This window comes from Rhododendron vialii, chromosome 12a, assembly GCF_030253575.1.
Source record: "Rhododendron vialii isolate Sample 1 chromosome 12a, ASM3025357v1".
Taxonomy (NCBI): Eukaryota; Viridiplantae; Streptophyta; class Magnoliopsida; order Ericales; family Ericaceae; genus Rhododendron; species Rhododendron vialii.
Genome location: NC_080568.1, coordinates 24741427 through 24756940, shown reverse-complemented (window position 1 = coordinate 24756940; position 15514 = coordinate 24741427). Strand labels below are relative to the sequence as shown.

Here is a 15514-nt window from a genome sequence, read left to right as displayed (position 1 = left end):
CGTATGTTGCTCAGCGATACCCATTTTTCATCTCTCACAAATAAATTAGACATCTATCGAGTGAAAAAAAAAAAAACCTTCTTCAAATAAAAACAAATCAGAAAGAGTTGGAGAACCGTAAAAAGATACTTGAACAGACAGAAAAATATCTAGTCCCGCGTGGACGGACGACATTTTCTTCTGCACGACCATACATTACAACTGCTCTTTTGTCGAAACATAACACTTTAACAACTGCACTTAGGACGGTTAAAATAATGGATTAAAAGTAGTACCATATGCGGATTAAAGTCTCGTTTCGCTAAAGTTCTTATCTTTTAAGTAGTTTACGAGACAAGTCATCATCTCATAATACATTATATTTATTTCAAGAAAATAAGTATTTATTTTAATTAACGGAACGGAGCCAAGTCAGTTAAGAGCTCTAAGGCTCCGTTCCAGAACACCTTCTTAAAAAATAAGTACTTATTTCACATTTTCAAACTCAAAAATAATATAAATAAAAAATTATTTTTCAATTTTTTTTTCACCGTATAAAAGATCTCAATGAGATCTATCAAATAAGATCCATATTGATAGAAAAATTATTTACGTAAACATATGATTTTTGAGTTTGAAATTGCCTTCTTAAAAAATAAGTACTTATTTCCGTTTTCGGAACGGAGCCTAAAAGGTTTCTAGTCTTTAAATTTAACAAACATCATTTTATTTGCTCTGGGCACTGATTTTATTGTACAATCTTCTACCGGATTGGCGTGGGGTGCGCTGCAGCACCCCGGGTCCAATTAAAAAATCAAGTCGAGAGGCAGAACCATAAATCACTCACTAATCTATGCTGTTCATCACTAATCTATCCACTTTTTATGGAAATCTATACACCGTTGCTTTTTTATTACTCCATACACTTTCGCTAAGGACGAAACTGATCATCTTTACGTGAATCATATACTTTTGTCATTTCCAAGCCATAAAGTCCGTGGCATTTTTTTCTAATGGAACTAAAAAGCCGATTCGGTTGATTGAGTGCTCGTTCCTAATTCACTAAAGACTCGAATTCGAGACTTAACGTTTACTAACTTACTTTTTTTTCTTTTTTTCTTTTTTAAACATCTAACTTCCAAACACGTATTATATGAGTTATTGTCTTTCCTCAAAAAAAAAAAAAAAATATCATTTTTTTTTTTGACAAGAAAAAATCATGCTTCAAGGGCATTAAAATCAATCATCTGAATGCATTCACGTCATCAATTCAAAAAAAGAAGAAATTGTTTGAATATTTTGAAACTCGATATCAATCTATTTGTCTAGATCGCAATCATATAATTCGCATGAACAGGCGTGTACAAAAGTTCTACACCGCATTAACAGATCAACGATGTGAATCGGCATATATTTGCGCAACATAAATACAATAGCCCACTACGCCTAACAGGCAACTTAAACTTTGTTATAAAAATGGGGGAAAATGACGGTCCATGAAGTGTTTTGATAATTAATACCCGTCAAAGACATGCTAAGAACATTTGTTAAAATTGAAAATGTCCTTGGCAGGTATTAATTATCAAAACACATCCTTAGCCGTAATTTTCCCTTAAAAATAGATGTTCTACGGAATTCGAACAGGAGAACAAAGGATAGCTCAATTAGGTAAGGTGCTCCCATTACCGGGACAATTACCAATGGGTTTGTAGCCCAGTTGGTAACTCCTGGCTCTCCCTTATATGAGAAATCAGGGTTCGAGCCTCGGTGTGGGTGGTTTGTGGGTTTCAGGGCTATAGATAGCCTCTGACCCTTTTGTGGACTTAGGTTTGTTTGATAACCTAAATTTAGCACTTAAAATTGAATCAATTAAGTAATAAGTGATTTAGTAGGTTTGATAACGACTTTATACGTTGCTTAACAAATTAAGTGCTACTCAAAATATAGGCTAAAAAGTTGGAAAAAAATAAGTAGCTTTGATCTACTTAATTCTGGCTGAATTCTTGTGTACTTGCATTTAATCACCATACCACCACCACCACTTCGCCACCATCACCACCACCACTCTCGCCACCACTCCACCCCCACCACCACCACTCTCTTATCACTCCATCACCGCCACTACCACACTATCGCCGCCGCCACCATCACAATGCCACCATTGCACAACTATCACTCCACCGACACCATTCACTGTCATCATTACACCATCACTCCACCGTCACCACCACCACTCACTGCCACCATTACATCACCATCACTCCACCACCACCATTACACCACTATCGCCAGCACTCCAACACCACCACCACCACTGCCGCCGCCACTCCATCACCACCAACACACCGCCACCACCGCCACAATCACCATTATTATAAGTACATTGTGACCATTTGTAAATTAAGAGAGAATCGGAACTAAAATTAATTAATTTATTTTAATTCAATACATAATATGTTTACCAAACAGCTTTTCAGCTTAAAAAATTCAGCATTCAGCTTTCAAAACTTAATTTTTCAGCATTCAGTTTCAGTTTTCAGTTTTTATCAAACAAGCTATACTTCGGGTCAGTCCTACTTCGGATGGGTCTGAATTGAAAAGTTATGTAACTTTTTTTTTTCTTTATTTGAATTTGATTTTTTTATTTATTTATTTGTTTTGCGTCAAACTTTTGTAACTTATTGATTTGTCTCGACAAGAGGAATCGGGAAAATAAATTTTTTTGATCAAAACTCATAATTTTTTGAATAAAGACAAAAATAAGTGAAAAAGACAAAAAAAAAATACTTATTCTTGTCTTTTTGAAAAAAATTATGAGTTTCGTTCATAATTTTTTACTTTTTTCATTCCTCTCGTCGAGACGAATCAAAAAGTTACAAAAGTTTGATACAAAACTAACAAATGCAAAAAAAAAAAAATTTTGAATAAAAACAAAAAAATAAGTCAAAATGACTTTTTAATCCAAATCAGCCCAAACCTACTCTAGCCTAATCTTCTTTTTTTCATTCTCAAAAAAGATTAGACTATAGTAGGATTATTACATGTACACAATAGAAAAAAGGAATTCGAACCTGAGAAAATGAGCATTTGGTAGCAACCACCTAACATGTTTGGATGGCCAATGAGGTGAGAAATGGTGAGAATCTAGAACCCCCTAATGAGCATTTTTGTTTCTCGCCGAAATTGCGAGATTTGGAGAGAAAGAGGAAGGATCCAAATAAAATGATTAGAAATCCTAATCCTTTCTTTTCTTTTCTCATGAGTAAATGAAACCACAGCCCTTTCTTTTCTTTTCTCTCCTAAGCAGCCAAAGGGGCAGTAAACTGAATCAGATTAACCGTCCGGACGAGGCTGTCCATAACTTGAAACACCTATCTACCTGCGCACCACATCACTTAATACAGTTTCCGCAGACTACATTTGCATATGCAAGACTCCAGAAACAACATAAAATATTTGCAAAAGACTATAGCAGATAACAGCACTCTTATACGAATTACTACCATTATCTCTTGATAACATCTCATCGCGGTATGAAAAGCAAGTAGACCGTATATACGAATGAAACGTCCCCGAAACCTAACCTACTACTTACTTGCGCCTATATTACCGAAGAGACAAGACAGACGTCGAACTCTCCTACTCATGGCAACCATTTGATACACACAAGCACAACCTTCTAGAGATCATCACAACCTCAACTTTCAAGTGTCAAACTGTTTGGCCCTGAAGGAGACCATCTCTGATTTGCGAAGCAATGTCTCTCACCGCCCCTGGTCCATGCGGGATGAAGACAGAGGAAGACTTAGAGGAGGCACCAATCTCCTTCATGGTGTCAAAGTACTGGGTGACCAAAACCATGTCCATGACGTCCTTGGACGTTGTCCCTGGGACGTTGGTCGAGAAGGCAAGCACACTGTCCCTCAGCCCGTCTGTAATGGCCTGGCGCTGTCGAGCTATGCCAAGCCCGGATAGGTACTTGGACTCTGCCTCTCCCTCGGCACGCTTAATTTGCAATATCTTCTCTGCTTCGGCCTTCTCGTTTGCGGCAACCCTCATTCTCGAAGCTGGCTCAGAGAGAAGAAAAAAGGGACCATAATCAGTTCATTTCAATGAGGTGAATCAAATGAACTGCATAATGTGTGTGCGGAAGTGGTAAGTGAATATACAGCCCTCAACAGAGAAAAGTTGCAAAAAAAAATTCATGTAGCCAAACTAAATTGTCTGGGACACAAGCTTTCGTGTACTGAAAAGGGAAACGAGAAATGTTTTCCTAATGAATCTTTAGCGACTCAAAAGAACCCTTCCTTGATCAGTTAAGAGCTCCATCTAAACATGGCCCAGCTCCGTATGTTAGGGAAATTCCCATTTCCCATCACTGCCCAAGGCCAATGAATGTGAGTGAAAATGCAAGACAAAGCAAGATCTTTGTTATAGACATACAGCAGAACTGCAGAAGGTTCAAGTGAGAATTTGGAGTCTGATTTTTTAAATGAAGTCTTTGCATGCTGAAATGGTAGAGCTGAAGTCCCTCTGGTAGCCCATGCATGACAGATGCATTTATATGGTGAAAAAGTTCAAAAGAAAATAAGTCGAATTCCTTTCCAGTGTCAGCATTTTGGTTTTGTACTCAGCCAATAGCAAGGAAGTTGGAAAGATCTTTCTGCAGGGGTAGCACTGGACTTCATTTAAGACAGATCATAGGTCAACAACTGAATGTTAATATGTGGACAACGCAATCCAAATTAGAGCCCGCGAAACCAATATTTCTGCAGTTTGATACAAGGCTTCCAAAATAAAACTTGGTTCATCTTTTCAAAAATTTCGACCAGGCACGTAATAAAAATTGGTCATCTTTTTCAAAGTATGACAAGAATTTTGAATCTCATTTTGCAGATGCAAAGTGCACAATTTATGTCTGAAAGAATGAAAATGAGCACATAATACCTGCATTAATCTCGTTCATGGCTTTTTTCACCTGCTCATCTGGTTCGATATCCACAATGAGAGTTTGAACAATTTCAAATCCATAATGAGACATGGCCTATAGATCCAAAGAAATATGAAAAAAGATTAGATGGCAATTTTTATTCCATAGAGTCCAAACTCTATCTAAAGATTCTAAACTGGAAGATACCTTTCCAAGTTCATTCTCCACGGCTTTTGCAATCTCATTCTTCTGCTCAAAGACCAAATCTAGCTCCAGCTTTGGCACACTTGCCCTGATAACTGAATTAGTAAATGCTTTTAGTGTAAAGTTAATTTCCTCCCACAAGCTAAAATTTCTATAAGCAGGTCAACCAGATCTACTCTCAATATGAGATGAGAAAATTTGAAGGAATTAGAATAGAAGTCCAACAATAATCTTCTCGCCAGAAATTTGAGCTACTAAGTACGAAAGTGGCTAGAAATATGTCTTCACTTGGTACCTAGGATGTTGCTGTCTCTCTACTACTGATGCAAACCATGTAAATATGTAGATAGTGTTCAGATTCAGGTACTTCCTTGGATACAGAGTAGGAGCACACTTTGGTAGGTTAAACTTGTTTCAAACTGTTGGAATTTGGGGCCGGTCCGGGACCAAATCGGGTTGCTCATGTGGGCATGACCTGGTGATCCATATATTAGAGAGTCCTATCTCATCTTGTAGATAAGATAGGAGAAGTTGAAGTAATTCTAATCTCTTAGGATTAGAAGACTTCTAAAGCATCTAGGATGCTCTCTCTATTTATTTCCTGTAGAATGTTCATAAAGAACATACACAAGATATACACACAATGATATACACCAGAGGTATACTAAAAAGATATAGAGTTCTGGGAAACTCTTTCTCTTATTGATAGTTCTCTCTCTACCATTAAAGAGCAATCTGAGCTTTTGCACAGAGGAATAGAGGGTGATAGTCGATCCTCGTAGTATCACTCCATCGCAGGAATTTGTTGCTGATTTGGTACGTGATCGAGAGTTCGTAATCCATCCATACCAAGATCCGGTTCGGTTAAAGTTCGTAAGGTAACCCGAACCACCCTCTTCCGCACTACGGTTATATTTTTCTCCCATTGGTATCAAAGCCTTAGTTGGATTTTTTCGTGCTCTTTAGTACTTGAATAGCCATAGACATCTTGTTTTAGGCGTACATATTAATTGATTTTCGTGTATGCCGGATATGGGTTCGAAAAACATGATTTTTCAAAAGTTCTTAGAATTACTTCAACTTCTCCTATTTTATCTACAAGATGAGATAGGACTCTCTCATATATGGGTCACCGGGTCATGCCCACATGGACAACCCGATTTGGTCCCGGACCGGCCCCAAATTCCAGCATCTCCCACTCGTCCATGCATGGGCATGTCAAGTACTTGTATCAATCTCTCTTCCATCTACCCAACTATGAAGCAAACTCACACACGCTAATGAACCGTGCGATCGCTGGAGCACCTGCAAGTGGGAGCTCTACACTAGAAACTCTTTAAAAGCCAGCATAGAGACATCAACCCATAAGAGTGTCTCATGTACCCTGAATCCATTTAGTTACACCGGACCAAGCATCTTTAATCCTTCCAAAAAGCATGCTTAACCCCCCCAACATCATGCACTCTACATTCACACCCGATTTGCATCCCAATAGAGCGACCTGAGTTGTCGACAGTGAATATATTGCAATGGTGTACTACTAAATGATCGTCTTTTCGCTCTCATGTCACTTCATTTTAACCTTGCTGCTTTCCTAGACATGCTCCATGGGACCCTGACATTTCGTGGTCTTAGGTAGTCAAGCTAGAGTAGCAACACAAAGCCTTTACTACATGACATAGTCAAAAATCAAAGAGCACATTTAATATATATGCAGTCAGCTTATCTAAATGACTGCTTAGACTCACACAGTGAGGAAACAAGGATCCATTCACTCACCTCTAAAAAAAAATGATCGCTAAGCACATGTAGTATGAATACATGCTACGGTGGAGTTACTTTTCCAAAAAGCGATGTCATACTCCCAAACACCGTACAGACCTTAGTCTAGTCGCTACCTAGCGCCCAACCCGAGTTCTCAGATAGCTTGCCATTATGGCGCTATATGAGTCCTCACATCTGGCTAACAAAGACAGGTTAATCTCAAGATAGGGGGAACTATCCGAAATTGGTCTTTTGCTAATAAACCTTATCTTGGTTCCAACCAAGGCGACATATGGTGGGTATATCTGATTCTTCTTATCAGACTATATCACAGGTCCAACCTGTATATCTTACTACCCATCTGTCTCATCTCCCTCGCTATCTCAAGCGCCGAAAGCGATTGCTCGTGTGAGTGAGCCAATCTAACCTGTTGACATCAATCTTTAAATTCTGTATGTGTTGTTCAATAAACAATTGTCCAAATTGCAACAATAATAAGCTAATATTAAGTGCACAAATGGCATAAATATCCCAAAAATCTGAAAGAAGTGATTAATAAATAAAACACATTTATCATCATCTACGCAGTCCTAAAACCTTATCATAAGTCTCAAAAGCCCCCTTAGCAATGGGCTTAGACAAAGGGCATACAACTATGCGACTCATAGCTATGTGTTTTATAATCACTTCATTTTGCGCAACAATATCTTTGACCCGACTAGGCATAGATTCACACTCTGGAAGCAAGGCATATAATCAGCAATCCCTTAGAGATAAGTTAATATCCTTTTGACTGCTTGTCAACGATCACGACTAAGATTGGACCAATAACTACTTATAAGCTGCCAATGGTATTTGAATAGGGCACGTGGGCCATCAGTTCCAATTCTTAAGGAGTTTTAGGTTCCACTTTAAGCCTCTAAGTCTTGCCTTTAACAATAAAAATGTTTATGAGTTTGCAGCTTTGCCTCCGAAATCGTTCTAAAAACATTCTTAAAGAAAGAATCTTCCTAGAAGGATCCCTTAAGATCTCAACTCTGAGCACATAGCTTGCTTTGCCCATTCCTTCATCTCATAAGTGAAGGATAACCACAACTGTGTGGCGACAATCATCTCCTAGTCATTCCAACCAACTAAAATGTCATCATCATAGAATGACAATATCAAGAAACTATTTTTGGACTGTCTTATATGAACGCAATGGCCTTCATTGATCATCGTAAACCCAAATGGCTTGATGAAATCTCAGGTACCATTGTCTGAATGATTGTTTTAGGCCATAGATAGACCGTTGGAGCTTGCAAACTCTGCGCTTCTAGCCTATTGCCTTAACGTCCATCTAAAAATAGTTCTAAGGCTAGAGTAACTTCGCCACGAGACGAGTCTTATTGCTCAGTATGGGACCATCTGCTTCGCGTTTGATCTTAAGAACCCATTTGTTCCCAATGATCTTGTGCCCAAGCAAAAGATCGACCAAGTCCCAGACAAGGTTTATCTTTATAAACTCCATTTCATCTTACATTGCAGCTATCCATTCCTTACTAGCAGGCGATAAAGAAGTTTCTCCCACTGTTTTGGGCTCTCCTTTTATCTTCAGGAGCAATCATGAAAAACTCCTCCTCAATCTCAATAGACGACGAGGGATTATTCAATGTTTGCTTCTATGCCTAGAGGATCTTGAGAATCCATATCCATTAGATCTGATCCATGATCAAGCAAGTCGCTCCCACTATCCCCAGAAGGTAGGAGAATTTCTTCCCCATTCTTAACTGGACAATTTGGTGAGCCTCTCGTTGGATTCTCCATCTCATAGAATTCTACATCTCTATTAAGCTCTCATCTGCTAGGAAAAACCTCCACGAGGAATCCACATCTCGTGACTCAATTTCAGCCACAAATGTCTAACGGATAGGCTGTAATGAAACAAATGCCCTTATGGTTTTCTGAATGATTTTCTAATTGCTTTTCTTGTTAGGCAATGGTCACAAATGGGCAGGTTGACTAACAAATCCCCCTCTTGCCCAATGTGACCTAATCTCGAATGCCATTTAACAGAATCAACATCAACAGAAGATGTAACAAAGCAAATAGAATCACTAGCATTATTATTAAAATTAAAATTAATAGCATCTAGTATTATCAAACAATCCAAAACCATAATAAATTGTACCCAAATCAATCCTCACTTAGCTACTCTCAAACAAAAATAAAAACTTAGACCCATCATGCTAGTGACTAATAACAAGTTTCGTCAAATTCTTGGAGCATAAAGTTCTTCATGAAAAAAACTAAGTGCGCCCATGTCGCATGTCCAGCTTGCCAATGCCCAGCACCAACACACTAGACTTGTTTACCATGAAAAATCTTTGGCCTCCAACTGTAACTCAGCGATACTCCACAAACCTATCTCGTTTCCTCGCTAACTGGTTGGTTGCTCTTGAGTCTACAACCCACGAATGAGGAGATTAAGCAACTAAACCTTGACATGTTCCAAAACAGTCAACATGAGAAACAAAAAAAAAATGGTGTACCTTCTTAGGCTCAGTGCACTCACGAGCAAAGTGTCCCAACTTGTCACAGTAAAAGCACGCCTTTCTAGCCTTGTTTTTGTTACCACTCTTCTTCTTACCTCTATTGCGCTTAAAAGAATCAACGCCAATAGGGTTAATGCCTATAGCAGCTCCTTTCTTAAGGGCGGATTTAGCCTTCCTTCGCTGGTACCCAAACCTACGAGGGACAGTCTCAACTATGATGCATGAACCATGTGGCCCAGCAGCCTCTTGGCGCTTAGCCTTCATGATCTCGGATTTATGTTCATCATCACATTTCAAGTTTGAGACCATCTTAGTCAAGAAATCGATATCATATTTTTGTTTGATAGCTTTCCACAGCTTATGAGCAGTCTCATAGTACTCAAACTCACATATCAAATCATTGTGCATGCTGCGTACCATAGTAAGTCGCGCCCACTGATCTTTCTTGTACCATTTTTCAAAGGCCTCAAGATCACAAAGATACTGTGGTGAGTCACTATGCTTTGGCTCAACCATCTCATGGTCGAAGGTCTCCAAGACCTCTAGCTCATTAAGGAGAAATTGGATCTCATAGCGCCAAACATTATAATTGTCGCTTTTCAATTTCTCAACCTGGGTCAAATCAGCTACAACTTTCTTAGCTTCCATTTCAACTCTATCAAATAAATGCGCATGAGATAATTAATAACACAATACAGAATTATTTTACAGCAAGAATCTAAATTAGAAAATAATAATACTATACATGTCGCAAGATCGAAAAATTGCAAAGCTTATAATCATCTCCTGCGCCTCTAAGTATTTTATTATTACAATTTAATTTAATTCATGCGCAAAATTTTAGTTTTCGGAAAAAATATAAGAATATTTTCTCTAGGAACAACCTCCCACTAGATATGGCATATCACAAGCATGAAACAAATTTATTATATTGCATAACACAATTTATGCATTAAAAAGTATTTTTCATGCTATCAAAACGAATAATTTAAACATTGAACAATGCAAAAAATTATCCAAACATGCCGGTCCAGTGAGGGGTGAATCTCACTCTCTCTCGGCTGGCTGACAGTGAGAGAGTGCAGAAACTGCACTTCATCTTCTCCAAAACATGCCCAAGCTAGGGTTTGCCATAACTTTTGATCCGTAACTCCAAATCAAGCTTATAATATATCGTTGAAAAGCTGGAAGACAATGTTTCGGGGTCCTAGCTCTTTCGTATCTGCTTGTAACAGCTATATATTGATCTGTTCTCGTCTTATGTTCTGATTTCTAGTGTTAAACACCTTCGTACTTTGGGTTAATTCAGCTGTGTTACTTACCGGCATATCTTGGCTATATTTGTTTGCATCAACTACACATTTGTTTTTATTCATCAGGGAAACTAGGACCCATATATGGTCTGATAGAAGTGGTATCATCTGGTAGAGAAATGAGTATGACACCAGTAATTGTGTCAATATGAAAAATTGAGTGCAAAGCTCTTATTTGGGGGAAGGATGTTGGGAACTATGAACTATAACTTTTCCCATGTTCATAACAAGTTTGTACAAGTCACCCTCTTATTTATCCACTTTCACAATATGAGCAAAAAAAATTATTTTTCATTATCGGAACAATACAAGCAAAATCTTAGTATTACAGAAATTAACAGAACTAAAAAAAAACACACAACAATCTTCAACAATGATTCAAACTCGGAAGAAATTTAAATTAGTCTTCCATAAAGTTGTTACAAAAAGGAGCTATCTGGTAGAATAAAATCAATAGGATTACTAGCCGCAATAATAAAAAACTATGATTTATAGGACAAACGACAAAGTTTGCAACAAGCGAAGGCAGACTAACACTTGATAGCATGTTCACTCGATGATAATATAAAAAGATGTGGAAAAACCAACATTACCATCAAAGACATAGGCCTGGATCTGCTCCTTGGTGTTGCTTAGCTTATAGAATGCATCAGAAGCCTTTTCAGCTAAGGCTCGGTATTGAACGGAAGCGACCACAGTGACAAAGACATTATCCTGAAGACAAAACATAGATCGTCACTACAAATGTCTTGCACTGGAGTGATATTGAGAGGGCTGGATGAAGAAATTTTGTATGATTTCAACTCAGTAAATTGCATTAGAACTACCAAAACAGAAACTTAGGTAGAACTTCGAAGAAAGTTATGACTCCTTTACAATATAAGAGATATAAACTAAGCAATCTACTGCTCATAGAAGTTCTAAAAAAACAACTAGTACAAATCAACTACATTAATTAGCCTTTGTCCATGAATAAAAAAGAAAATGGCCCTTTAAGGACCTGAAATTTGATGACATCGACTGGAAAGCTCCCTGTTAATCTGTATCTTTGATGTTACCATAGAACATTAACTTCAAGCAAATATTGAATGCTATTTGCTTCTAGTTTCCGTCATGGGAAATAATGAACTGTAGCTTAAAACTTTACAACTAATTGGCGTGCTTGACAACTAAAACATAAGAAATGACAGATAAAACATTTCCATAATACACTCGTCGGATGCACGAAGGGCCAATTTTTTACTTGAGCAGGATCGATGGAGGCAAGATGGCATAACTAAAACACACATGATAAGAGGAATAAGGGAATGAATCATCAATTCTTGGTTTTGTTCCCTATATGTCCATACAAGATAATAATGGTAAAGAAGATGCGAACTGAACACAAATTTATTCATTGTTGGATGATATTCCATGAACAAACTCACTATCTGGGTAATGTAGACGTGCGAAGTTCAAAGTGTAGGAAAGGATGCGTCAAGAGTGAGAACCAAAAGAAGAAAAGAAGATACAATTTCAACTACATACGGTAATTTGTTAAACAACAAACCTTGGTCTTTGTTTCACAACGAACGTCTAGCTGCTGAACACGTAGTGAAAGGATACCGGCCGTTTGCATCCCGATACACCAAGGCATAAGATGACAACCAGGGTCAAGCACAGCATCAAACTTCCCAAAAATTTCTCTGATAGCCACAGTGGACTGGTCCACTTGAATGCAACCAAAAACTTGCCCCATTGTCGATTTTTTTCCTATTATAAGAAATTAACGATCAACATGAAGATTGCTTGATATCTAAAGCCACTTGAAGATGCAGAAACAACAGAGTGTATGTCACTCTCAGCGACGACTGAGAATAGGTTAGCATGTATTAAGATAGGAGTAAAAACATAAGTTGCAAGTAAGGTTATTTTGTCACAATTTTACAGAGACTTGTAAAACCAGAGGTAGTATGTACATCACTGTAAAACTCTAACGACCACATGAAGCCTACAAGAAGTTTGGAGTCTTGCCATTTCCCAAAACAGTTGTAACAAATTCAACAAAGCATATCAATAAAAGAATCAGAAACTGATAAATGACCGACAAACAATGCTCAACTTATTCTATTAGAAGCTGAAAATTAGAGCATCATAGCTGATATTACAGCGGAGGAGCAATAAATTCAAGGATCAGATTAATAAGCATACTCAGGACTAAATTACTTGAGGTTGAGTAACAAATATAGAATACATGGATTCGATAGGAATAAGCATGAATACAAAAGATTCCAACAAAATTCCAAAGGGAAGGCTTAAATCCGTTCACTGAATCCACGGTAGAAACACGCTATGGCTAATAGATATAAGTATGAATACGAAGAAGTACACGACACTAGTAGCATGGGAAAAAAAGAAAAAGAAAAATGGAACAGCTCAAGGACCACAAAGAACTTCTTTTCAAATAGAACCATCAGAAGGGATTTACCAAAAGGCTGATGCAACTGCGGCAGTGAAATTATTGAACTAGAACAACAATCCCTGATTTTGAACTTTAGAAATTACATGATCATAAGCAAAGTTATATGGAAACCTCAATGTCAGCCGTCATGAACCTAAGAGGAGATTAATATATCATCACCTATGAAGCATGGATACAGATATGGGATGTGGGTACAAATGAATATGGAATACGTGACCTGGAATACTTGCGAAGTACATGTCCAAAATACCAATAATTATTTACATTGTGGATCCTTTTGGATACGTGCACCAAGTATCGGAGGTGGATACGATACACTTACATGATACACATATTAAGGTCCATATAGCAGTACCTGTGTTTCATATATCATCGAAACAGTAATTTTTCATGTTGAATTGGTCAACGCCGAGTTCAAATCACACTCTGAACAAAATGGGTAACACGTCATTCAAATTATCATTGATTTCAAGAATAACTCCAAAGGATAATAAGATATTATATTACCGGTGCGGTTCCGGGGACTCTTAAAAAAACCTTTAAAAAAAACCCCCCAAGTTCCCGATCGAATTTTGATGATCTGAGCCGCTCAATGTAATTAGAACGTGATTTTAAGGGTAATTGTGAGAAATCAGCAAAAAAAATGACCGGAAAAGGCTTCATCCGAATAGTTTTTTATTGAACTTTATTGAACGGTTCAATAAAAAACTGCTCAAATCAAGCCCTTTCGGGTTATTTTTTTTGCCAATTTCTCGCAAGCACCCTTAAAATCACGTTCTGAACACATTGAGCGGCTCGGATCATCAAAATTTGATCGGAAACTATGAGATTAAGATTTGGAGGGTTTTTTTAGAGGTTTTTTTAAGGTTCCCGGAACCGCCTCTATTATTATTATTTATACATTAAATAAAACAACCACTTCCCAAAATTTCAACACGGATTTTGATCAATACAAGATAAGATTATAATAAGCAATTAATATTGAAACCTTTGACGTCACAAGGAAACAAGAACTGTTAACACGGAATTGGTGAACACGGAATTCCAATCGCCCTCTTAAACAAATGGCACATGATGGGGGTCATATTTCCTGCAACTTATCATTATTTTCAAGCAGAATGTTGACTACAAAAGACTTTCAATAAGGCCCAGGCCTTCCTAAAATAGTACGGAGTATTGAGAAGTTTAAAAAATTAAAAATTACGAATAAAATAAAATAAAAGTTCATATCGACGATTTTTTATTTGAAACAACTGTAATCCTATTTGGACTTTTTACAACTTTTCTATACTTTTGTGATTTCTCTTGCGGAGCCCAAAGGTAACCCAAAAAATTATGATAAAACTAGACAAATAATTACGAAAAGTAAATAAATACTGGTACTCCGTAACATTAACGCTTAATCATGCGAAGAGGACAATTCAGAAGAACTCACCCAGAAAAAAGATGTCAGAATTACATTGCATAACAAACAGAACGGGGAATCAGAAAGTCGAAAAACAACAAAGTAAAAATGAACCCAAAAGTAGCAGTCTCATCAGAACCCAAACAGATGGTAAGTTACACACATTAACCAGTTTCTTCAAATCGGATCAAAAAAAAAAAAACCAGTTTCTTCAAATAAGCAGAATTTCGAAAAACGCAGGACGCCTAACCTATACAATTTTGGAATGACTTACACAAGATGTTATTCAAATGTATACCTCTTCGATTACCAAGCGAAATTCGAAACAAAGATTGAGAGAGAGAGAGAGAGAGAGAGAGAGAGAGAGAGAGAGAGAGAGAGAGAGAGAGGATTACACAAACCGTACAATGCAGGTATGGTACAGAAGCCGCGGAGGAATGAATTGTGTTTATGGGGGGTGGTGAGGGGGTGTTGCCAAAGTTTATAGGGGAGGAGGAGAGGGAAGAGGACAGGCACCTTCTTCGACGAAGGTGACAGGCGAATTTCCGGTTTCTTGGAAAAGGAAATTTTAGAAAAAAAAAGTAATTTCAAGCTCAAAAATTATGCGTTTATATAAATAATTTTTTTACCAATATAAATTTTATTTGATAAATTTCATTGAAATTTTTTAAACGGTGTAAAAAAAATTTAAAAATTATTTTTTATTTTTATTATATTTAAATTTAAAATTAACTTTTTTTTTTAAAAAAAAAAAATTTAAAAAGAAAGCGGAACGCGCCTTACATTCTCAGACCAGATTCGGTTTCCTCTGCTAATAACTTTCCAGGTAAAACAAAAAAGCTGATGTAAAAGAAAATCTTAAACGCCGATTTCTTTCCGACCCAAAAAAAGAAAACAAACGCGTGCTCACTGTGGCATTATTGA

The 15514-nt window shown here is 37.3% G+C and overlaps 2 protein-coding genes across 6 annotated transcripts; both read right to left on the bottom strand.

Moving 5' to 3' along the window:
• Positions 1–3448: 3448 nt before the first annotated feature.
• LOC131310835 (hypersensitive-induced response protein 1-like) lies at positions 3449–15428 on the bottom strand. Of its 5 annotated transcripts, none has more exons than XM_058338062.1 (6): positions 14986–15428; positions 12274–12476; positions 11318–11438; positions 5117–5208; positions 4927–5023; positions 3449–4046 (listed from the first exon to the last, which is right to left on the bottom strand). In XM_058338062.1, the coding sequence occupies exons 2-6, from the start codon at positions 12460–12462 to the stop codon at positions 3691–3693; spliced, it is 855 nt and encodes a 284-aa protein (XP_058194045.1). In that variant the 5' UTR covers positions 12463–12476; positions 14986–15428; the 3' UTR covers positions 3449–3690. The 5 variants fall into 5 exon arrangements, with proteins under 5 accessions (XP_058194045.1, XP_058194043.1, XP_058194044.1 ...); XM_058338060.1 differs by having other exon boundaries at positions 14997–15166; XM_058338061.1 differs by having other exon boundaries at positions 14992–15164.
• On the bottom strand, positions 8954–10204 carry LOC131310837 (uncharacterized). The gene is made up of 2 exons (XM_058338065.1): positions 9409–10204; positions 8954–9320 (listed from the first exon to the last, which is right to left on the bottom strand). Exons 1-2 carry the CDS (start codon positions 10057–10059, stop codon positions 9297–9299), a joined length of 675 nt encoding a protein of 224 aa, XP_058194048.1. The 5' UTR covers positions 10060–10204; the 3' UTR covers positions 8954–9296.
• Positions 15429–15514: the final 86 nt, after the last annotated feature.

What these genes read in the sequence shown, in the direction of transcription:
- LOC131310837 (XM_058338065.1), bottom strand. Translation starts at nt 10,059, where the DNA reads ATGGAAGCTAAGAAAGTTGTAGCTGATTTGACCCAGGTTGAGAAATTG. An exon ending in AGTGCACTGAGCCTAAGAAG is followed by an intron (nt 9,321 to 9,408) that starts GTACACCATTTT and finishes CGTGGGTTGTAG; the next exon opens with ACTCAAGAGCAACCAACCAG.
- LOC131310835 (XM_058338062.1), bottom strand. Translation starts at nt 12,462, where the DNA reads ATGGGGCAAGTTTTTGGTTGCATTCAAGTGGACCAGTCCACTGTGGCT. An exon ending in TGGAGAATGAACTTGGAAAG is followed by an intron (nt 5,024 to 5,116) that starts GTATCTTCCAGT and finishes TTGGATCTATAG; the next exon opens with GCCATGTCTCATTATGGATT. An exon ending in CATGAACGAGATTAATGCAG is followed by an intron (nt 4,047 to 4,926) that starts GTATTATGTGCT and finishes TCTCTGAGCCAG; the next exon opens with CTTCGAGAATGAGGGTTGCC.